Genomic DNA, 23978 nt, shown 5'->3' with positions numbered 1-23978 from the left:
AGGTCAGGAGCGGGACACGCTGGGACGGGTGCCGGTCCTCCCGGCGCGGGGGGGGGGGGGGGGGGGGGGGGGAGCGCATTTATGAAAGTTTATTAGGTAAATTGTTTCTAAAAAGTAACAAAAGTCAATTTATTGAGTCCCGCGGGGGAATGGTGAGTAGGGTGGGCCTAAAATTGGCATGTTATTGTGTACCGTTTTCGTTGTATTTGCGGATGAAAAAGGCACAAACAAACATACGGGGGAAGAAACAAGATGAGAGATGTAGTCAAATATAGATAGACGTTTGTACACATAGGTCCCCAGTGTCACATTCAAGACCTGGTGCACTGACCAAAGGGTGCTGCCTTGGGATTCAATTGCTTAGAAATTATAGCGCAGTCATGCAGCAAGACCATGACAATATTTACACATAGTTTGATACGTGGCAAGTAACATATATGCCATGAAACGGGCATCTCCAAGAAAAGTCCAACTACCGACCACCAACATTTCTGACACTTCTCCTTTTTTGGGTTTCTCCATCTCAGGACACAAACTAACCATGAATACTACAAAAGCCTCCGACTCTATACCTCTTCCCACTGTCTCCTGTATAGATGCCACCATCTCTTTCTCAGTTTCTCATCTCTGCCACCTCCATTCTCAGGAAAAGTTTTTCTATTCCAGGACTTCCAAAATGTCCTCCATTTTCAAGGAATGTGGTTCCCTCTCTACTGTTGCTGGAGGCCTCACTCACATTGCCTCCATTTGCCACACATCTGCTCCCACCCCTCTCCCCCAGACAGAACAGTTCCCTCGGGCCTCACCTTACCACCACTAATCTTTGCATTCAGCACAATGCCTTTGTCAAGTCAAGTCAAATCAAGTCAATTTTATTTGTATAGCACATTTAAAAACAACCCACATTGACCAAAGTGCTGTACATCAGTTCAGGTACTAAGAAACGAACATACAATGGCACACAAATTGTCATCCTCACCAGCTCTAAAAGGATCCTACCAACAAGTCACATTTTCCCCTCTCCTCGTCATCCCCTTCCTGCACCTCCCCTCCCTCAGTTTCTATCCGCAGGCACCATTCTCCCCCAACTCCTTGGGCTGCTGACCCCTCACCACCCATTCAACATCCATGTTCCCTGGTATGCCCCCTGCAACTGCATCCCGACACCATCTCCCTTACAACACTAGCCTTCCCTTCTCATCCACTTCCAGATGGTCTCTGGGCTTGGAGGCCTTCGGTGCCTCTTGCTGCCAGTTGGGGATTGGCAATCAATACAGGCCTCGTCAGCTTCACCGTGTGCGCTGAAGGTTTGTGTTCTAGAATTAGCCATATCTTCAACCAAATTGGTCAAATACAATTATGTCTCAATTTGTGTAAGAAGGAACTGCAGATGCTGGTTTACACCAAAGATAGACACAAAAAGCTGGAGTAACTCAGCGGGACAGGCATCATCTCTGGAGAGAAGGAAAGGGCGACATTTCCCGAAACGTCACCATTCCTTCTCTCCAGAGATGCAGCCTGTCCCGTTGAGTTACTCCAGCTTTTTGTGTCTATGTCTCAATTTACCTGACAATGGAGAAAGCTATCCAGATTGTTCCATTCACAAAACTTGGAATCAATTCATTCCAGCTAATTACCAACCAACTGAACTATTCTCTGTAATCAAAGTGCTGAAAAGTATTACTGAAAATAATGATCCCAAATTTAACTTGAACCAGTCCACAATGAGGTGGGCACAGCGTGGCCCAAAGCAAATTGGAGGAACAGGTGATTTACAACCCAGCAGAATGAATATTGATTTCTCCAACTTCAAATAACCCATTGCAACCCCTCTCTGTCCCTCCCCCACCCAAGTTGCTGTACTAGAGCACTGGCGTTCTGGCGAGTTTCATTGTCTGTGTAATGCATTATTAACTGGACAACGATGGACCATTTCCTAGATTGTTACTTTTTTGGATATATTTCATTCATTTGTTCTATATCTTTCTGTATCACCATATATATCTCGTTTCCTTTTCCCCAACTCTCAGTCTCGACACAAAACATCACACATTCCTTCTCTCCAGAGATGCGACCCGCTGAGTTGCTCCAGCTTTTTGTGTCTATCTTACTGAAAAAACGAAATTTAAACAATTACTCTGCTCAGTTAGAGTTTAGCCAGGACTATTCACTTCCAGACCAGAGCTTTATTCCAAAGCAATAAATTCCTATGATGAGGGGAGTGAGATTACCTTCATATCAAGGAAGCATTAGACCAAGTATGGCATTAAGGAGTCATGGAAAAAATGAAGTCAAGGGAATAAATGGGAAAACATCACTGGATGAAAGTGAAAAGGGCACCTCATATGTTTAGCTTGTAGGACTATTGCATCATATCTCCTGCAACCCAGGTCAAACCTCACCTCCAGTGCATTCTGTGTGGTTGGCACATAGAAACATAGAAAAAGGTGCAGGAGGAGGCCATTTGGCCCTTTGATCTGTCTTCACTAAGGAAGACACGACCAATCTCCCAGATGTACTAGAGGACAGAGGATCTAGGGGGTAGAGGAACTGAAAGAAATTTGCATTAGGCGAGAAATAGTATTGGGTAGACTAATGGGACTGAATGTTGATAAATCCCCTGGGCCTGATGGTCTGCATCCCAGGGGAGGTGGCTCTAGAAATAGTGGATGCATTGATGTAGGAAAATAACTGCAGATGCTGGTACAAATCGAAGGTATCACAAAATGCTGGAGTAACTCCGCAGGTCAGGCAGCATTTCAGGAGAGAAGGCCTGAGATGCTGCCTGACCTGCTGAGTTACTCCAGCATTTTGTGGACGCATTGGTGATCATTTTCCAATGTTCAATAGATTCAGTTCCTGTGGATTGGAGGATAGCTAATGTTTTCCCACTTTTCAAGAAAGGAGCGAGCGAGAAAACGGGGAATTACAGACCAGTTAGCCTGACATCGGTGGTGGGGAAGATGCTGGAGTCAATTATTAAAGAGGTAATAATGGTGCATTTGGATAGCAGTAAAAGGATAAGTCCAAGTCAGCATGGATTTATGAAAGGGAAATCATGCTTGACCAATCTTCTGAAATTTTTTGAGGATGTGACAAGTAAAATGGATGAAGGGGAGCCAGTGGATGTAGTGTACCTAGACTTTCAGAAAGCCTTTGATAAGGTCCCACACGGGAGATTGGTGAGCAAAATTAGAGCACATGGTATTGGGGGTAGGGTGTTGACATGGATAGAGAATTGGTTGGCAGACAGGAAGAAGTAAACGGGTCCTTTTCAGAATGGCAGGCAGTGGCGAATGGAGTGCCGCAAGGCTCGGTGTTGGGGCCGCAACTGTTTACCATATATATTAATGATTTGGATGAAGGAAATAGAAGTAACACTAGCAAGTTTGCAGATGACACAAAGCTGGGTGGCAGTGTGAACTGCGAAGAGGATGTTAGGAGGTTGCAGGGTGACCTGGACAGGGTGAGTGAGTGGGCAGATGCAGTATAATGTAGATAAATGTGAGGTTATCCACTTTGGCGGCAAAAACAAGGAGGCAGATTATTATCTCAATGGTGTCAGGTTAGATAAGGGCAGGTGCAGCGAGACCTAGGTGTCCTTGTACACCAGTCACTGAAAGTTGGCGTGCAGGTACAGCTGGCAGTGAGGAAAGCTAATGGCATGTTGGCCTTCATAACAAGAGGATTTCAGTATAGGAGTAAAGAGGTTCTTCTGCAGTTGTATAGGGCCCTGGTAAGACCACATCTGGGGCATTGTGTACAGTTTTGGTCTCCTAATTTGAGGAAGGAAATCCTTGTAGTTGAGGCAGTGCAGCCTCGGTTCACGAGATTGATCCCTGGGTTGGCGGGACAGTCATATGAGGAAAGATTGAAAAGACTAGGCTTGTATTCACTGGAGTTTAGAAGGATGAGAGGGGATCTTATAGAAACATATAAAATTATAAAAGGACTGGAGAAGATAGATGCAGGAAAAATGTTCCCAATGTTGGGGGAGTCCAGAACCAGGGGCCACAGTCTTAGAATAAAGGGGAGGCCATTTAAAACTGAGGTGAGAAGGAACTTTTTCACCCAGAGAGTTGTGATTCGTGGAATTCTCTGCCACAGAGGGCAATGGAGGCCAAATCACTGGATGAATTTAAGAGAGTTAGATAGAGCTCTAGGGACTAGCAGAATCAAGGGATTATGGGGAGAAGTTGGGCACAGGTTACTGATTGTGGATGATCAGCCATGATCACAATGAATGGCGGTGCTGGTTCAAACATAGAAACATAGAAAATAGGTGCAGGAGGAGGCCATTCGGCTCTTCGAGCCCCTAGAGCTCTATCTAACTCTTAAATCCATCCAGTGAATTGTCCTCCACTGGCCTCTGTGGCAGTGAATTCCACAAATTCACATCCTTGGGTGAAAAAGTTTCTTCTCACCTCAGTTTTAAATGGCCTCCCCTTTATTTTTAGGCTGTGGCCCCTGGTTCCGGACTCCCCCAACATTGGGAACATTTTTCCTGCATCTAGCTTGTCCAGTCCTATTATAATTTTATATGTCTCCATAAGATCCCCTCTCATCCTTCTAAACTGCCCCATGACTACATGGGATTTCCTGTGGTGCACCACTTTCTCACACCCAAAAATTATGTTGATAGGATAATTGTCCTCTGTAAATGGCCCCTATTATGTGTGCGGTAGAATCTGAAAATCGTTCATGTGGTTGTGGTATGAATAAAGAAAATTAGTGGAGAAATTGCAAACCACGAAAATTAGGTCAGCTTATAAACCGCATGTATTTACATCAACTGTCAGACAATGACATGATCATCTTACCAATGATATGGTCATCTTACCACCTACACCTTACCATATGTTGCCTCCCCATACAACAACCAGAGACAGGTAGGCAGTGGCATCGTGCGAGAAAGCAAGGACACCTTAATTTAATCAGCCATTTTAATAGTGTGTGTTTCTTGTGGCAAGTGACTCATTATCACAAACCAGGATTTCTGCGATAAACCACAGTTGCTGACTACACTATTTATTGTACACTATTTATTGTACACTATTTATTGTCCATTTTCAACAGCAAGTAGATTTTTCTCATCAATGAGTGTGCGTGTGTACAAATGGATGCATGCAAAATATGAAATATCGTTTCTCATACATACTCAAGATATATCTAAGAAACATGGACAAAAATTAACAGCAAATATCCCTATCCCATCCCTACACCACCTCTCATACTTCCATCCAGAGACCTTTGCAATCCTTCCAGGACAGCTGGAGGTTCATGTGCACCTTTTCCAACCTCATCTGCAGCATTCAGTGATCTCGACATGGCTTTCTTTACCTCAATGAGATCAAGTGTAGACTAGGCGACAGTTTCTCCGGACACATGACCTGTCTGCCAAAGCCTCCTGAAGCTCCCGTTTGCTAAGCATTTTAACTTCCTTCCCATATCGACCTCTGTCCTGGGTCTCCATTGCCTGAATAAAGCCACACAAACTGAAAGAACCAAACCCATATTCAGCTTGGGTAGAAGACAGCCCAATAGTATGAACATCAAATTCTCCAATTTCAAGCAATGCACTCTCAATTTCCCTTGCACCCACCCTATCTCAGAGCATACATTTCTCAGACCATTTCACATCACCCAGCTTTTCTCGCACACATATCTCCCATACCAGAGTCGCACATTTCCATTTTATCCCCTCCCCTTTCATCCATACCCCTGACTCCAACTTTCAGTTCCATTCCTCCTTTTCTTTCCTTATCCTCTTTTCTCCTCTTCTTCTCCAGCATTTCATCTGCTGATTGAATCCCACTCACCTGTACCTAGCTATCACACATGGCTTTATCCCAACTCCACTTATTTTCCAGCTTTTTCCCCTCTACTCTAAATCAGTAGGAAGGGTCCCGATTCAAAACATTGTCGATAGACACAAAATCCTGGAGCAACTCAGTGGTTCAGGCAGCATCTCTGGATAGAAGGAATGGGTGACATTTCCGGGCGAGATCCTTCTTCAGACTGAGAATCAAGGGAGAGGGAAAGGAGAGGTAGTGAAAATGAGACATTGTCAATTTTCCTTCACAGATGGTGCCTGACCCACCGAGTTTCTCCAGCAGTTAATTGAGCAAACATCTTCCTGTCCATAGCAGCTTCTGTAACAAATATGACTGATCCGAGTGATAAGTTGGTCTTCTTAAAAACTGAAGTTACCTGTAAGTAAAGGTAGCCTTCAAACATGTTCCTGAAACCATCACATAGGATTCTTAATTTTGAATACCCATTACTTCATCACATTTTACAGAGATCCTATTTTAAAAACTAAGATATCCAATATCACATTATCATCCCACCATCTAGTGCGTAACACCTTCCCATTATAAATCTCTGAAAGCTTCTTCAATGCTATAACAAAACATTCACCAATTATAGTTTTTCTTCCTTATTCAGTCTGCATGCTCTCTTTACCAATTGGTCTTTTTTTCTGGTCATTAAGCATAGTATTGCACTTCACATATTGTCTCTTTAGTAAAGAGAAGTTTTAAGGTTACTAATTAAAGTTTCCAGTCTGCCCTAAATATTTTCAATCTAAATCCTAGGTCTCAAAATTAGCAAAGTTTAATTACAATTCTGAGGCTCCACAGCTCAGAGTCCTCAATTAAGGCAGAGATAGATAGATTCTTGATTAGTACGGGTGTCAGGGGTTATGGGGAGAAGGCAGGAGAATGGGGTTAAGAGGGAAGGATAGATCAGGCATGATTGAATGGTGGAGTAGGCTTGATGGGCCGAATGGCCTAATTCTGCTCCTCTCACTTATGACCTTATGAATAATCATCAGCATGGCAGCACTCAAAGCTGTGCTCGGTCCCCTGCTCTATATCCATGACGTGTACCATACCCGTACAGCTCCATTGCCCCCCTTCAAATTCAACACCAGTCTGAAGAAGGGTCTCGACCCGAAACGTCACCCATTCCTTCTCTCCTGAGATGCTGCCTGACCTGCTGAGTTACTCCAGCATTTTGTGAATAAATACCTTCGATTTGTACCAGCATCTGCAGTTATTTTCTTACACAATCTTGCTCTCAACGTTAGCGAGACCAAGGAGCTGATTGTCGACTTCTAGAGGGCAAAGCCTGAGATCTACAAACCAGTCTTCAGCAGGACAGGACAGCGGTGGAGAGTCAACAGCTTCAGGTTCTTGGGCCGGCATGATTCTGAAGGTGCGGCACAGTGGCACAGCGGTAGAGTTGCTGCCTTACAGCGCTGACAGCACCAGAGACCAGAGTTCAATCTGACTATGGGTGTTGTTCGAACGGAGTTTGTACATTCTCCATGGGTTTTCTACGATATCTCCGGTTTCCTCCCACACTCCAAAGACGTACAGGTTTGTAGGTTAATTGGCTTGGAATAAATGTAAATTGTCCCTTGTGTGTAGGATATTGTAAATGTGCGGGGATCGCTGTTCAATGCAGACTGGGTTGGTCGAAGGGCCCGTTTCCATACTTTATCTCTAAACTAAACCTGCCCTGGGTCCAACCCATTCATTCAAAAATTTCATCATGTGTATTAAATATTTATCTATGTGTAATTGCATTTATGGCCCATTAAAAAAGTTATTGCTCCATTGCGAGTGCATATTTCAATTAAATACTCCTTACTCAAACAACAAATGGCCAACCATGAACATGCATGTTAATCCCCCTACTGTTATCTATTCAGAACAACCTTTACCAAACTTAGAGAACGGCAAGCATGATATGTGACGCTGTGTTATTCATTAATGATGCATAGTTTATATAATAAACAGCTTTGATTGCTCCCATGCTGATGATTATTCATAAGATCATAAGTGATAGGAGCAGAATTAGGCCATTCGGCCCATCAAGCCTACTCCGCCATTCAATCATGCCTGATCTATCTTTCCCTCTTCACCCCATTCTCCTTAGATGTGTTTCTGTACAAGCAGTCGCGGGAGACAAAGGTCCCTTCCCATCGGACGATTTCTCTGGATCTCAGGCAATCCATTTTGTATTGCTCTACATGCACCAGTTAGAATTCTCCCCTTTTATCGAGTAACCACCCTATCAGTGCCCATAATTGAACTAATAATATATAATTTGTGCATCATTAATGTATACTGTGAAACATTTTATTATTACTCAACTTCTTCCATTTTGTTTATAAAGCAATTTTAAACCTAGTAAAGTTAGATTTCCATAAATCATGTCATTCATAACTTTGGGAGCCCCTGTTATCGAAAAGTCTGAATTGACAAATTGTCCACATGCCGGATGACCACTTATTTTTTAAAGATATCATGCCTTTAAATGAAAATAATATCCACTGCTCTTCACATAAGATGAAAGTGATGTTGGTATACTTCCCCCCCGTTTGGAAAAACTAAATTGTCAACGACCTCGACTAAACAGAGTCACAGGGCCAGTTGTAAGGTATTGAAACATACCCCTCCAAATGACCTCTTTGGTTATCTATACTAATCCAATTTGCCCATTTTCTCCTTTGCCTTGCCAATTTAAGTGTCTAATGCTTCTCAATGTGATTATTTAGATTCCACCACCTCTTCTGGAAGTATATTCTCAAAGCCAACCCTTCTTGGAGATTTAAAAAAAACATATCCTGCCGATTCCTTTTAAAACTTCTTCCACTCAACTAAAACCGATGTCCAATTGTTGATTCACTTATCTTACTTCTGACTATTCACCCCATCTGTGCATCACAATCTTACGTACTTCTATCAGGTAACCCCTTAGCCCCTTAGTTCCAGGGAAAACAAGTCCAACCTGTCCAATCTTTTCTCATGATGAAAAGTCCTTCAATCCTAGTGAACCTCTTCTGCACCCTCCACTGCAATCACTTTCATACCATAGTGCGGCAACCATAACTGAACAATACTCTAAATGTGGCCCACCAACATGTAAAGATATGTCACAAGCTACATGGGGAGCATGCCATAAGTCTTCACTACGCTATCAACCCATGGTGCCGCTTTGAGGAAAATATAGACTTGGACTGTGAGGTCTCTCTGGGCATCTACATTTCTTAGTGCTCTATCATTTACTGCACAAGTCCTACCCGTACTGACTTTCCCCACGATGAAAGTCCTTCAATCTTGGCAGCCCAGTGAGGCTCTAGTGAGTAGTCTTGAGTCTCATTGTCTGCAACTCATTTTCACCTAGCACACAGTTAACAATGCCCCGTCTCCTTTATTATTGTTACTTTTTTGCATATCTTTCATTCATATTTCCTATATCTCTCTATATCACCGTCTATATCCCTTGTGTCCCTTTCCCCTGACTCCCAGTCTGAAGGGTCACGACCCGAAATGTCACCTATTCCTTTTCTCCAGAGATGCTGCCTGACCCACTGAGTTACTCCAGCTTTTTGTGTCTATCTTCACATTACTCTAAATATGGCCCCACCAACATGTAGTGTTATGTCACAACCTATGTGGGAAGGATGCCATACATCATCTTCACCAGGCTATCAACTCATGTCGCCACTTTCAGGTAAATATAGACTTGGACTGTGCATCCACTAGAGGGGCTGAGAAATAGGGAGAATTTAGGCTGGCTATGAATTAATTCGTTGGAGCACAGGAGGCTGAGCGATAATCTTATAACATATAACATATAACAACTACAGCATGGAAACAGGCCTGTCCGGCCCTACCAGTCCACGCCGACCATTCTCCCTGACCTAGTCTCATCTACCTGCACTCAGACCATAACCCTCCAATCCCCTCCTATCCATATACCTATCCAATTTACTCTTAAATAATAAAATCGAGCCAGCCTCCACCACTTCCACCGGAAGCCCATTCCATACAGCCACAACCCTCTGAGTAAAGAAGTTCCCCCTCATGTTACCCCTAAACCTTTGTCCCTCAATTCTGAAGCTATGTCCCCTTGTTGGAATCTTCCCCACTCTCAAAGGGAAAAGCCTACCCACGTCAACTCTGTCCGTCCCTCTCAAAATTTTAAAAACCTCTATCAAGTCCCCCCTCAACCTTCTACGCTCCAAAGAATAAAGACCCAACCTATTCAACCTCTCTCTGTAGCCTAAGTGCTGAAACCCAGGCAACATTCTAGTAAATCTCCTCTGTACCCTCTCCATTTTGTCAACATCCTTCCTATAATTTGGCGACCAGAACTGCACACCATACTCCAGATTCGGCCTCACCAATGCCCTGTACAATTTCAACATTACATCCCAACTTCTATACTCGATGCTCTGATTTATAAAGGCAAGCATACCAAACGCCTTCTTCACCACCCTATCCACATGAGATTGTATAAAATCAAGAGGGGAATAGATAGAGTGAATGCAGTCTTTTACACAGGATAGGGGAAATCAAAGACCAGAGGATATCAGTTTAAGATAAGAGGGTCAAGATAGGAACCCAAGGGGCAATTGTTTTTCTCACCCAAGGATCTGTGTTGGGTCCACTGTTGTTTGTCATTTACATTAATGATCTGGATGATGGTGTGGCAAATTGGATTAGTAAATATTCAGATGATACTAAGATAGGTGGAGTAGTTGATAGTGAGGTAGATTTTCAAAGTCTACAGAGAGACTTGGGCCTTTTGGAAGGGTGGGCTGAAAGATGGCAGATGGAGTTTAATGCTGATAAGTGTGAGGTGCTGCATTTTGGTAGGACAAATCAAAATAGGACGTACAGGGTAAATGGTAGGGAATTGAGGAATGCAGTGGAACAGAGGGATCTGGGAATAACTGTGCATTGTTCCCTGAAGGTGGAATCTCATGTGGATAGGGTGGTGAAGAAGGTGTTTGGTATGCTTGCCTTTATAAATCAGAGCATCGAGTATAGAAGTTGGGATGTAATGTTGAAATTGTACAGGGCATTGGTGAGGCCAAATCTGGAGTATGGTGTGCAGTTCTGGTCGCCAAATTATAGGAAGGATGTCGACAAAATGGAGAGGGTACAGAGGAGATTTACTAGAATGTTGCCTGGGTTTCAGCACTTAGGCTACAGAGAGAGGTTGAACAGGTTGGGTCTTTATTCTTTGGAGCGTAGAAGGTTGAGGGGGGACTTGATAGAGGTTTTTAAAATTTTGAGAGGGACGGACAGAGTTGACGTGGGTAGGCTTTTCCCTTTGAGAGTGGGGAAGATTCCAACAAGGGGACATAGCTTCAGAATTGAGGGACAAAGGTTTAGGGGTAACATGAGGGGGAACTTCTGTACTCAGAGGGTTGTGGCTGTATGGAATGGGCTTCCGGTGGAAGTGGTGGAGGCTGGCTCGATTTTATTATTTAAGAGTAAATTGGATAGGTATATGGATAGGAGGGGATTGGAGGGTTATGGTCTGAGTGCAGGTAGATGAGACTAGGTCAGGGAGAATGGTCGGCGTGGACTGGTAGGGCCGGACAGGCCTGTTTCCATGCTGTAGTTGTTATATGTTATATATGTTATATGATGGGTATATGGAATGATCTGCCAAAGGAGATAGTCGAGCCAGGTACTATTATAACATTTAAAACACAATTGGATAGGTACACAGATAGGAAAGGTTTAAAGAGATATGGGCCAAACAGGGACGTGGGACTAACTTAGATGGGACTTCTTAGTCGGCTGGCCGAGTTGGGCTGAAGGGCCTCTTTGCATGCTGTATGACTCGCTGACTATAACCTCACTTGTCAGGATCAAATTCCATCTCGACATTTTTTCAATTTTAATCGGATTGATATCCTCCTGCAGTCTTGGACCACCTTCCTCACTACCCACAACGTCACCAATTTTGGGAAAAGCAACTGCTGTAGGCTCGGCGAAGTTTAAAGTTCATCAATTCTCTTCACTATTGCCATACTTGGTAACACATTCACACCGAGGCCTTTGCATATACTTTCTTCTTTTTAGTAAATACAACATACAGATTACCCTCATTTACCAGTTTAAGAATAATGGTGATTTTTTTAAATTCAGTTTTCTTACACTTTAGTCAATATTGGATGGCATGAGACCAATTACATAATTTTTTTGGCTAGGTGCCTCAATCTTTGAGAAGCTTGCGTTTTGTTAGATGTAGGAAAACTGAACTATGCATCCAATTGGCAGCTGTGCTTACCTTCACCGATTCAGTTTCAGGCACCTGGAGAGTCTTTGGAATGTCATTTGATTCCACAATTCTTAATATCTTTTCATCATTTGAATTCAAGACCTCTGGATCACCAAGTACTTGTAGGTTAACATCTTCAGTACCAACTGCATGATCCACACCATTCTGGTTAATACAATGAACAGCTGTGAAATGGAAGTTTAACAGTAAGACATAAGTAAACATGTCAATCCAGCCACCGCCAGCGGAAAAGCGAATTGTGTGAACAGTTAGGCTGAAGAAGAAATAAATCTTCCATTATGGAAATCTCTCCACATTCAAGTTTATCGGCACTGCTAGAGTGCAGGTGCAGAGAGTACAAACCAAAAACGCAGCATCGGCATTTAGTACATATCAGAAGCTCTGATGTTCCATATGTTTTAAACTCTGAAGTTAACACACTGGTAATGCTGGAAGCACAGCAGCCAATTTGCATTCAGTGAGCCCCGTAAATAGCAATATAATAATACCCAATTATTCTGCGTTTAATGATGGTGACTGAAAAATATATATTTGCCAGAACACCAGGGATAACATGCAGGAAAGTAACTGCAGATGCTGGTACAAATCGAAGGTATCACAAAATGCTGGAGTAACTCAGCAGGTCAGGCAGCATCTAGGAGAGAGGGAATGGGTGACGTTTCGGGTCGAGACTCTTCATCAGTCTGAAGAAGGGTCTCGACCCGAAACGTCACCCATTCCCTCTCTCCTAGATGCTGCCTGACCTGCTGAGTTACTCCACCATTTTGTGATACCAGGGGTAACATGTGGGTGTTTTATTTATAAACAATAGCATTTGGGAACTTAAACAAAATAAATGCAGCTTTAGATTATTATCTCATTCAAAAACACTAACAGTTCAGCACCCTTTCTCTACTTTATGGAATCATCTAATGTGAAACAATTACTCCAGCATTTTGTGAATAAAAACCTTCGATTTGTACCAGCATCTGCAGTTATCTTCTTATGAAACAATACAATATTCAGAAAGGTGTTAAATAATAACTCCAGCAGGTCTTCAATTCACTTCAATGACTAATATCACGTACTTTATAAGCAACTTCCATTTAGTGCCATTGTAATATTTAAGAAATAAATTAAGTGGCCAAGTTACCCAAGAATTCGCCTTTAGCTTTAAGAACATTTTCTTGTCCTAGAAAGATGTTATTGTTGCCTCAATGTTTGAGCATCAAACAATTTAGAAATGCAAGAACATAGAATGGAAGCAATACGATCAATTGTTACAACTGTTCAAAAAGTTGGACAGACTTTGGAAGATTGTGGTGCCCCCCAATTGCCGAGCTCTGGGATGTCATTAAGCTGGAGAGGATGCAAGGATGATTCACAAGGATGTTACTGGGTTTGGAGGACTTGCGTTATAGAGACTGGATAGGCTGGGGCTTTTTCCCTGCAGCATTGGAAACTGCACAGGAATCTTACAGCGTCATATCAAATGAGGGGCATGGAGAAGGTGAATGGTCACAGTCTTTTTTCCTCAGGACAGGGGAGTCTAAAACTAAAGAGCAAAGGTTTAAAGATGAAAGGTTTAAAAGATAACTCAAAGGGCAACTTTCCGCAGGCAGAGGGTGGTGGATATGTGGAACGAGGTAACAGGGGATGTGGTAGAGGCAAGTACATTGACAGACATTTGAACAGGAACATGGATAGGTTTGGTTTATAGGGACATGTGCCAAATAGCACCTGCACTGGGAGACAACTGGTTTGGCACAAAAGAGTTGGGCCAAAGACAGTTTCCATGCTGTATTACTTGGACTAAATGTGCTTGATAACGAGAGTTGCTGAGATAACACTTACCATGGTAAATATCCATTGTATTAAAAGTGCAACTTAGACAGGCATGTGAGTGAGGTCAAAGAAAGAGGAAAAGAGCCGAGCGCTTGCAAAGGGGGTCAACAAATTACCAGTTTCAAGCCTCTTTTAGTACATTTCAAAGTAAAAACAGACATTACGAAATAATGTGAATATGTCACTGTATACTAATAACATTTAAGTAAATTTGCACATTAATTGATAATCAGCCCAAAAAGGTTTCTGCTGTGTTTTATAATTTAACCCCATCTTAATTAATTTAGTTATATAATCTTGCACTTAATTTTAATATTTACACATTACAGTTCCACCACTGATTTTCTGACACTCTTGGTTCCAGGTCTTTGCTGGTTGACAAGGAAGTCGGCGATGGGGATAGATGTGCTGGCTCCAGCTGGGCTGGAGTTCCAGAGCCCCGGCCGCAGGTTGCAAATTCAACCCACCGATCGGCCGTGGAAGTCCCGATGAGGTCGAGATTGGCTGCCTTGCCCAGCCTAGGTGCCACATTTTCGGGGAGACTTCCAGGGTGCGCGGGGGGGATTTCTCACAGAACCCCTAGTGCCCTCTAGCGGATCCCTAGTGTTCATTACAAGTCTATACATCATTTTATTTCCTTTTTTTCCCAATCCGATTTCTCCGTTTATTTGGCAGAGAAAAACACGGAAATCATGCAAAAAGGGCGGAAAATGGATTTTAAAAACGTGGAAATCCGCGGAAACGTCACATGCCTGATTTGATAATAATTATTACTTGGCATGCCGATTACACAAAATTAATCTGGAACATGATCTTAAGTAGAGTGACCACCTCCAGAAATAAAAACCCCTTGTGTTAACTCTGTAGGAGGTATTTTTCCAACGACCAAAAATAACATTCCCATAAATGCTTAATTGACACGTAAAATACTGATGTTTCAAGGCATCCTATTCTAGTAATCCCCATGATCATAATCACCTGCCATTTCCTTATTTACCAATATACACACATGCTCAACATACCCTCCATTATTTTTTCAATCAACATTTATTGCAAAAAGATTTGAGTACAAGAATATAAGATGCCTTGGTGAAACCACATCTGGAATACTTGATACAATTTCTCTCTTTACCTTAAAGATATATTTGTTACAAAGGGAATACAGTAAAGTCACTTGACTTCCATTCTGGGATGATGAGTCTGCCAAAAATTGAGACGAGGTTTCTATTCTTTAGTAAAATGAGAGGTGACTTCAGTGAAATATACAAAGTTCTTTGAGCATTGAATGCAAACTGGCTTAGTTGCCAAGAATTAAAGGTCACATTCTCAAAATGAAGGTGGACCACATCGGACTGAAATGAGGAGATATATCTTTACTCAAAAGGGTGGTAAATCATAAGACTTCTCAACACTAGGTGGGCTGTGGGGAGCTTCATAGCTCAATACATTTAGAACAGAGTTGAACAGGTTTTTGGACATTTTTAAAAAATCAAAGAATGTGGGGATAGGACTGGATAATGATGTTGAGGCAAAGATCAGCCATGATCTTGTTGCCGGGCAGTGTGTTCAAAGGACTGAGCATCTTGTCCCCGTGTCCATATTTCTCAATAATTATTCCTTTGCTGGATCAGACTTCATCCCTTATCATCATATCATCATATACATACAGCCGGAAACAGGCCTTTTCGGCCCTCCAAGTCCGTGCCGCCCAATGATCCCCGTACATTAACATTATCCTACACCCACTAGGGACAATTTTTACATTTACCCAGCCAATTAACCTACATACCTGTACGTCTTTGGAGTGTGGGAGGAAACCGAAGATCTCGGAGTAAACCCACGCAGGTCACGGGGAGAACGTACAAACTCCTTACAGTGCAGCACCCGTAGTCAGGATCGAACCTGAGTCTCCGGCGCTGCATTCGCTGTAAAGCAGCAACTCTACCGCTGCGCTACCTGCCTTTTTTCTGTACCATTAGCTCTACATACATTGAATGCTTTGCTAGTGCTTGAAACGTCTGGCAAAGCTCAAGATCTGACCGAGAGAGTAACTTACCAATCATAACCACAATTTATTTTTTATATATACATATACACATATTATATGTACACATTTTATATAAACACTAAAAAGCACTTATCACAATACTGTTTTTTAATAACATCTCCTCCACAAAAGTTCAAACATTCAATACCATCACGTAAACAGAAATATTACCTGCAGTTTTGAAGCCAAATTGAAGCAGTTTTGAACTTGGATATTATATTGTTATGTTACGTTTCGTTTACACATTTCTGTGTAAACGTAAATGCATTTAATTTCTTTATTTCTAGTGTCTTAACTGTTTATTCCGGTTTAAATTGAGTCATATCTTTTTTTAAAATTTTTCTAACGTTTTAATAATTGAAACGGTTTGACATGTTAATGGCCGAATGGCATGGGTTAACTCGCTGCGAGGTTTTGTACAGGTTGCAATCTGAAGACTCTGCCAAGGGCTGCACTGATGAGATTAGAACTGTCTTTATTCAAGAGAGCTTCACTCATGGTAATAAAAGGGTAAAAGAATGGGAGATTGGAAGGTGCTCTGGAAGGTGACCTTCCAAGTTACCTAATTTTTTTTTAATGCGATGAATTTTAATTAGAAAACTTAGCTATAATTATTGATCAACAACCTTTTGGCCCATTATTTCTCCCTAATTTCAAAATTCCAACTTTGTCTCATGTGAAGGTTCTAATGTTTATTACTTCCACATAAATAGTTAAATGTTATAAAAATGGAATGAATTTTATTACTAAAAAAATGTGGTTAGAATCTGAACATCTTCAATGCAAATGACTTTTAGCCTGTTTTGAGGCATTGTCATTAGATATCAGAGAATTATTGGCAATCACACCAGGATGCTAAAGGTTGCATCTTTGTGTGGCTTCCGTTAATCAGCAGGCGGCTTGGGTTTGCTACTGGCCTAGACGAGTGACAGTGGGCAGCACGGTGTTGAAGCAGTAGAGTTACAGCCTCACAGCGCCAGAGAAAGATTCAATGCAGTCTGTGTGGAGTTTGTACTACATCCCCGTGACCGCGTGGTCTTTCTCCAAGCGCACCGGTTTTCTCCCACATTCCAAAGACGTACAGGTTTGTAGGTTAATTGGCTACAGTAAAATTGTAAATTGTCCCTCATGTGTAGGATATTACTTGTGTATGGGGTGATCACTGGTCAGCATGGACTCGACGGGCCAAAGGGCCTGTTTCGACATCTAAATGGGTGACATTTCGGGTCGAGACCTTTCTTCAGACGGTTCTGAAGAAGGATCTCAACCCAAAATGTCACCCATTCCTTCTCTCCAGAAATGCTGCCTGTCCCGCTGAGTTACTCCAGCTTTTTGTGCCTATCTAAAGTCTGCACCTTCACAGCTGACTGCAAAACTGGTTCACACTGGCATTTTAAAATCAAAACTGTAGTTTAAACTTCAGTTGAAGGTCACATTTTGCCAAGTGGAAAGTTATTTCTGAACATTTACCTAAATTTTGAACTAAATACATTGCTGCCACATAGTGGCCAGATAAGGATTTGCACTTAAAATGTCCTCCGAAGACTAAACGTACCTGATTGGAAAGAGCAAGTTTAGAGATGCAGCCTGGAAATAGGCTGAAGGTCCCACAGAGTGCACACTGACCACCAATCACTGCTCACACTAGTTCTATGTTAGCCCACTTTCTCATCTATTCCCTCCACATTAGGGCAAACTTAACAGCGACTGGTTAATCTACAAACCCGCACGTCTTTGGGAAGTGGGAGGAAACCGAAGCACCTGGAAGAAATCCATGCAGTCACAGGGAGAACGTGCAAACTCCACACAGCACGTGTCCAAGGCCAGGATCGAACCTGGGCTTCTGGCGCTGTGAGGCAGCAGCTCTACCTACTGTGCTAAAGACTTTAAGTCTTCAGAAAGAAAACATTGGGTTGTAAGATTTCTAGATTGAAGCAAAAGCATAGATTGTAAACTCTAAATGAAAACGTCTGCCACCATCTGTATAATAATCAGTCTCAGCTTATACTAGAGTGCAGAGTAATAGTCAGGTGATATACCTAACAGGAACCATCCATAACAAGCCAAAGACAACCTTCAAACTATTGCTATTGTACCGTACCTCAATAATCACAGAATCCCAATTCTTCTATTGATATCACAAACAATAAATGAAATGACTGGAACATAACTGCGTTATATCATATCATATATATACAGCCGGAAACAGGCCTTTTCGGCCCACCAAGTCCGTGCCGCCCAGCGATCCCCGCACATTAACACTATCCTACACCCACTAGGGACAATTTTTACATTTACCCAGCCAATTAACCTACATACCTGTACGTCTTTGGAGTACGACTAGAGCACTTAATGTAATTAGTTCTCAACACAAACCGCAGCATGTGCACAGAATGTGTCCAAAATGGGGTTATTCCTTCAAGATGGCGGCGGTGAGGGATGGAAAAGAACGATGCCGGTGAGCAGCCAGGAGGCTTACCTTGCACAGCCTGGTAGGTGCTGTGGGTCAGTTGCTGGAGGAACTCTGGGCACAGAGGCCGAGGGGTGAAGGACCTCCACAGGCTTGACAGGCTGATGTCAAGGTGGTGCCGGCCTGGTCCAGTTGGCAGAGTGGGCCGCTGGAGGCCCTGAGGCAGCCTGGGGCATGATTGGGTCAGGCAGAACTCCAAGTGGCTAAGTGATGCAGTGACAGAGGACATTGCCACATCGTCTGGCCAAGCCGGTGCCTGCAACTCTGACCCATTGCCACTTTAAGACTAACATTTAAAAATTGCAGACTTGTAGGGGTCAGGATGGCGCCTATATTTTCAGTTCCTGATCGGTTTCTCGGACGTAACCCCATCGTAAGTTGAGGGGAACCTGTACTTATTACCTTCCAGCCTGTCTCGGTCTTCCTCTGCCCCTCATCCATTCCCCTGCCTCCTTTGATTTCCTTCTGTTTAACACTATCATCCACCAGCCTGTCCAGTATTTCTCCCCCTCCCTTGCCTGGTTCCATCCGTCACAACACCTGGTTTCACCATCACCCCTCATCCCATCCCATCCACCACACTATCTCCCTCAAAACTGTCTGCCTTCCACATGCTCTCAATCCCACTGCAACATTGGAAGAGGGAATTAGAAGCAACACTAGCAAGTTTGCAGATGACACAAAGCTGGGTGGCAGTGTGAACTGTGAAGAGGATGTTAGGAGGTTGCAGGGTGACCTGGACAGGTTGAGTGAGTGGACAGATGCGTGGCAGATGCAGTATAATGTAGATAAATGTGAGGTTATCCACTTTGGCAGCAAAAACAAGGAGGCAGATTATTATCTCAATGGTGTCAGGTTAGGTAAGAGGGAAGTGCAGCGAGACCTGGGTGTCCTTGTACACCAGTCACTGAAGGTTGGCGTGCAGGTACAGCATGTTGTCCTTCATAACGAGAGGATTTCAGTATAGGAGTAAAGAGGTTCTTCCGCAGTTGTATAGTCAAGTCAAGTCAAGTCAATTTTATTTGTATAGCGCATTTAAAAACAACCCACGTTGACCAAAGTGCTGTACATCTGATTAGGTACTAAAGAAAAAAATGAAACATACAGTAGCACGCAAACAGTTCACAGTGCCTCCTCAATGAGCCTCAAACGCTAGGGAGTAGAAATAGGTTTTGAGCCTGGACTTAAAGGAGTCGATGGAGGGGGCAGTTCTGATGGGGAGAGGGATGCTGTTCCACAGTCTAGGAGCTGCAACCGCAAAAGCGCGGTCACCCCTGAGCTTAAGCCTAGACCGCGGGATAGTGAGTAGCCCCAAGTCGGCCGACCTGAGGGACCTGGAGTTAGAGAGGGGGGTTAGAAGATTTTTGATGTAGGGGGGGGAATGTCCATTTAGGGCTTTATACGTGAATAGGAGGAGCTTGAAGTTGATTCTGTACCGTACAGGGAGCCAGTGGAGAGAGGCCAGAATCAGGGTGATGTGGTCCCTTTTACGGGTACCCGTCAGGAGTCTCGCTGCGGCGTTTTGGACCAGTTGCAGGCGGGACAGGGAAGATTGGCTGATCCCAGTGTATAGGGAGTTGCAGTAGTCTAGGCGGGAGGAAATGAAAGCGTGAATGATTTTTTCTGTGTCGTCGAATTGGAGGAAAGGTTTGATTTTAGCTATGGTTCGAAGTTGGAAGAAGCTGGCTTTTACCACAGCGTTGACTTGCTTATCAAATTTTAATGCAGAGTCAAATATCATGCCGAGGTTTTTGACATGCGGTTTGACTAGGCAGGATAGACTTCCAAGACTGCCTGTTATCGATTTGATGGAGTCGGGGGGGGGGGGGGGGGGGGGGGGGGGGCCGAATAGGATGACCTCAGACTTGCTCTCATTTAATTGGAGGAAGTTCTGTGCCATCCAACATTTTATGTCCTCAAGGCAGTGTAAGAGGCTGTTTAAATTTGACTGGTTGTTGGGTTTCAGGGGGAGGTAAAGCTGAGTGTCATCGGCATAGCAGTGGAAAGAAATGCCGTGCCTTTGAATGATTTGGCCAAGGGGGAGCATGTATAGAGAGAAGAGAATAGGGCCTAGGATGGAGCCTTGTGGAACTCCGCAGGAGAGGCTAGCTGGAGCAGAGGAATAACTGCCTATGTTGATGGCGAAACTCCTATCTTTGAGGTACGAAGCGAACCAGCTCAGGGCAGTGCCATCAATGCCAACCGCATACCGGAGACGGTCAATAAGGATGGTGTGGTCCACTGTATCGAACGCGGCGCTGAGGTCGAGAAGGAGCAGGATTGCACAGTCGCCGGTGTCGATGGCGAGAAGCAGGTCGTTGTGTACCTTCAACAAGGCAGACTCTGTGCTGTGGTGGGCTCTGAAACCTGACTGGAAACTTTCCAGGATGGTGTATTGGTGCAGGTAGGGCACTAATTGGTTTAGAATTGCCTTTTCAAGGACTTTATAGGGCCCTGGTAAGACCACATCTGGAGTATTGTGTACAGTTTTGGTCTCCTAATTTGAGGAAGGACATCCTTGTAATTGAGGCAGTGCAGCGTAGGCTCACGAGATTAATCCCTGGGATGGCAGGACTGTCATATGAAGAAAGATTGAAAAGACTAGGCTTGTGTTCACTGGAGATTATAAGGATAAGAGGGGATCTTATAGAAACATATAAAATTATAAAAGGACTAGACAAGCTAGATGCAGGAAAAATGTTCCCAATGTTGGGCGAGTCCAGAACCAGGGGCCACAGTCTTAGAATAAAGGGGAGGCCATTTAAAACTGAGAAGGAACTTTTTCACCCAGAGAGTTGTAAATTTGTGGAATTCTCTGCCACAGAGGGCAGTGGAGGCCAAATCACTGGATGGATAAGAGAGAGTTAGATAGAGTTCTAGCGGCTAGTGGAATCAAGGGATATGGGGAGAAGGCAGGCACGGGTTATTGATTGTGGACGATCAGCCACGATCACAATGAATGGCGGTGCCGGCTCGAAGGGCCGAATGGCCTCCTCCTGCACCTATTTTCTGTTTCTATTACTGTCTTGAATGTTAGCCATCCCTTTGCATCCACAGATACCATTTTCCCTGCCGAGTTCCTTCAGCAGTTTTTGCTATAGATTCCAGCATCTACAATCTTCCAGATTGCATTCCTGCTACGGTGTGAAAAATGTACTCTTCAATTCCCCTTTAAACCACCACCATCTCCTCAAATGTTGCTTTGATTGGACTCTTCATAATCTTGAGCTTAATAGACCTCATGCCATGCAGCACCATTTGACTGCTTATGTCTTTCTGCCCCTCACTACAAGCTAACCAATTGTTCTTGCTCACTGCCTCTTTGCAGTGTTCAAGTCAAACCAAAACTTTGTAAAGTGGTCAATAAATGATACTTCATATGCCATCTTCAGCATTCAACACAGACGATATTTCAAGGTGTTAGCAGGAACAAAGTCTGCCAACACTGGACACATCCTGGGATGTTTCTACTAATAAGATGCATTGCACGTTTAGAGGGCTTAACTAGTTCCATTAACACAGAATCAATGCAGAGAAAAAAAATTAATGAAGTTCCTTAAAAGTCAATCAGAACCTGCCCTCATAGACTTCTATGGGTGAAAAACAAAAGGTGAAACACGGGCGTACGCATTTTCCACGTGCTGCCCAATAGTATTCACAAATAAACAGGACATTTTGTTGCGGGATGGAGGGACTGTCATACGAGGAAAGATTGGAAAGACTGGGCTTGTATTCACTGGAGTTTAGAAGGATGAGAGGGGATCTGATAGAGACGTAAAAAATTATAAAAGGACTGGACAAGCTAGATGCACGAAAAATGTTCCCAATGTTGGGGGAGTCCAGAACCAGGGGCCACAGTTAAGAATAAAGGGAAGGCCATTTAAAACTGTGAGAAGAAACTTTTTCACCCAGAGTGTTGTGAATTTGTGGAATTCTCTGCCACAGAAGGCAGTGGAGGGCAATTCACTGGATGAATTTAAAAGAGAGTTAGATAGAGCTCTAGGAGATAGTGGAGTCAAAGGATTATGGGGAGAAGGCAGGCATGGGTTACTGATTGTGGATGATCAGCCATGATCACAATGAATCAAAGGGCTAAATGGCCTCCTCCTGCACCTATTTTCTATGTTTCTATGTTTCTAATGCCACAGTATGGCAGAGGTGAATCGGATAGTACTCTCGCTTATGGAAGGAACAGAAACCTAATAACAGAGGGGAAGCCACTGTTCGAGTCTGGTGTGCATGCTTTCAAGCATTGTACCTTCTGCCCGATGGGAGCAGGGTGAAGGAATGACCGGAGTGGAGCACACCTTCGATGACGACTACTCTTAGGGATAATGGGAAGTATAGATGAGAGTTTGGTTAGTGTGATAGACCAGGCTACATCCACAACTCTCTGCAAGCTCTCGCAGTTAGCTAAATTTCAAATAATCATTCATTGTATATATGGGACCTCCTGTGTTCTTGCTCAATTCCTACACCTACTGCAAAAGCAAAAGAATTCCACATATTCAAACAAACATCTTGTCTACACATGGCAGGACCAAGTAGGCAAAGGAAAGCTCACATCCCCCAGTGCTGCAAAAATGCCTTGGTTTTAAGGCATTCCTAAACAGAAAAAAGTATTGGAGGATATGAGCGGCTTCAACAGAATTAATATGATCTGTCCTTCTGAATACATATAAGAATATTGTGCAGCATTAGGAATACCCTGGGATTGAGATGACCTTTGTATTAAAATAACAAACTTGGTTTAGTTTAAGTTTAGATATACAGCGTGGAAACAGACCCTACGGCCAAAAGAGACTGTGCCGACCAGCGATCCCCACACACTAACACAAGCCTGCACACACTAGGGATGATTTACACATTTATATCAAGTATACAAACCCAAGCCAATTAACCTATAAACCTGTACGTCTTTGGAGTGTGGGAGAAAACCAAAAATCTCAGAGAAAACCCACGCAGGTCACGGGGGGAACGTACAAACAGCACCCGTAGTCGGGATCGAACCTGGGTCTCCGGCGCTGCAAGGCAGCAACTCTACCACTGTGCCACTCTATTGCTACACAATACTACCAATATTACAAAATATAGCAAAAAATGCTACTCAATACCACCAATATCAATTGGAGAAGCCATGCTCCATGTTATCCCAATCTGGACAGGCCAATCTCAACCTACAAGGCCCAGGCCCCAGGCCCCAGGCCCCAGGCCGGCTCCACTGCCGCATCAATGGGCTTCAAGTCTCAAAAACTGAAGGCATTTTAACTCTAGGGGGCACTGTAGCATGTTTCAGAGGTGAAGCTAGGGCAGGAGGTGGCAACATCTGTGGAAGAAAAGAGATTGCTTCCAATATACACTCTTATGCAATGCAAATTAAATTCACATGGAATATTAAAAGGTCTGGGAAAGAGCTAGATGCGACCGAGTGGCTTACCAAATGAAATCAGGATTGTAACTAAAGTGAACCAGGATATGGGGAGTAAGGGACAGAGTTGGATTAGAGCAGATAATTTCACCCAG

At 43.4% G+C, this 23978-nt stretch overlaps 1 protein-coding gene across 2 annotated transcripts in view; it reads right to left on the bottom strand.

Moving 5' to 3' along the window:
* samd12 (sterile alpha motif domain containing 12) overlaps window positions 1-23978 on the bottom strand; it is a 114971-nt gene that overhangs the window by 53454 nt on the left and 37539 nt on the right. For both annotated transcript variants that reach the window (XM_078397126.1, XM_078397127.1), the window contains exon 2: window positions 12103-12278. In XM_078397126.1, the coding sequence (XP_078253252.1) occupies window positions 12103-12278 (176 nt within the window). The remainder of the gene's footprint in view (window positions 1-12102; window positions 12279-23978) is intronic.

Source organism: Rhinoraja longicauda, chromosome 4, assembly GCF_053455715.1.
Source record: "Rhinoraja longicauda isolate Sanriku21f chromosome 4, sRhiLon1.1, whole genome shotgun sequence".
Classification (NCBI taxonomy): Eukaryota; Metazoa; Chordata; class Chondrichthyes; order Rajiformes; family Arhynchobatidae; genus Rhinoraja; species Rhinoraja longicauda.
The sequence above is the reverse complement of the archived record's forward strand: the minus strand, read 5'-3'. Positions and strand labels throughout refer to the sequence as shown.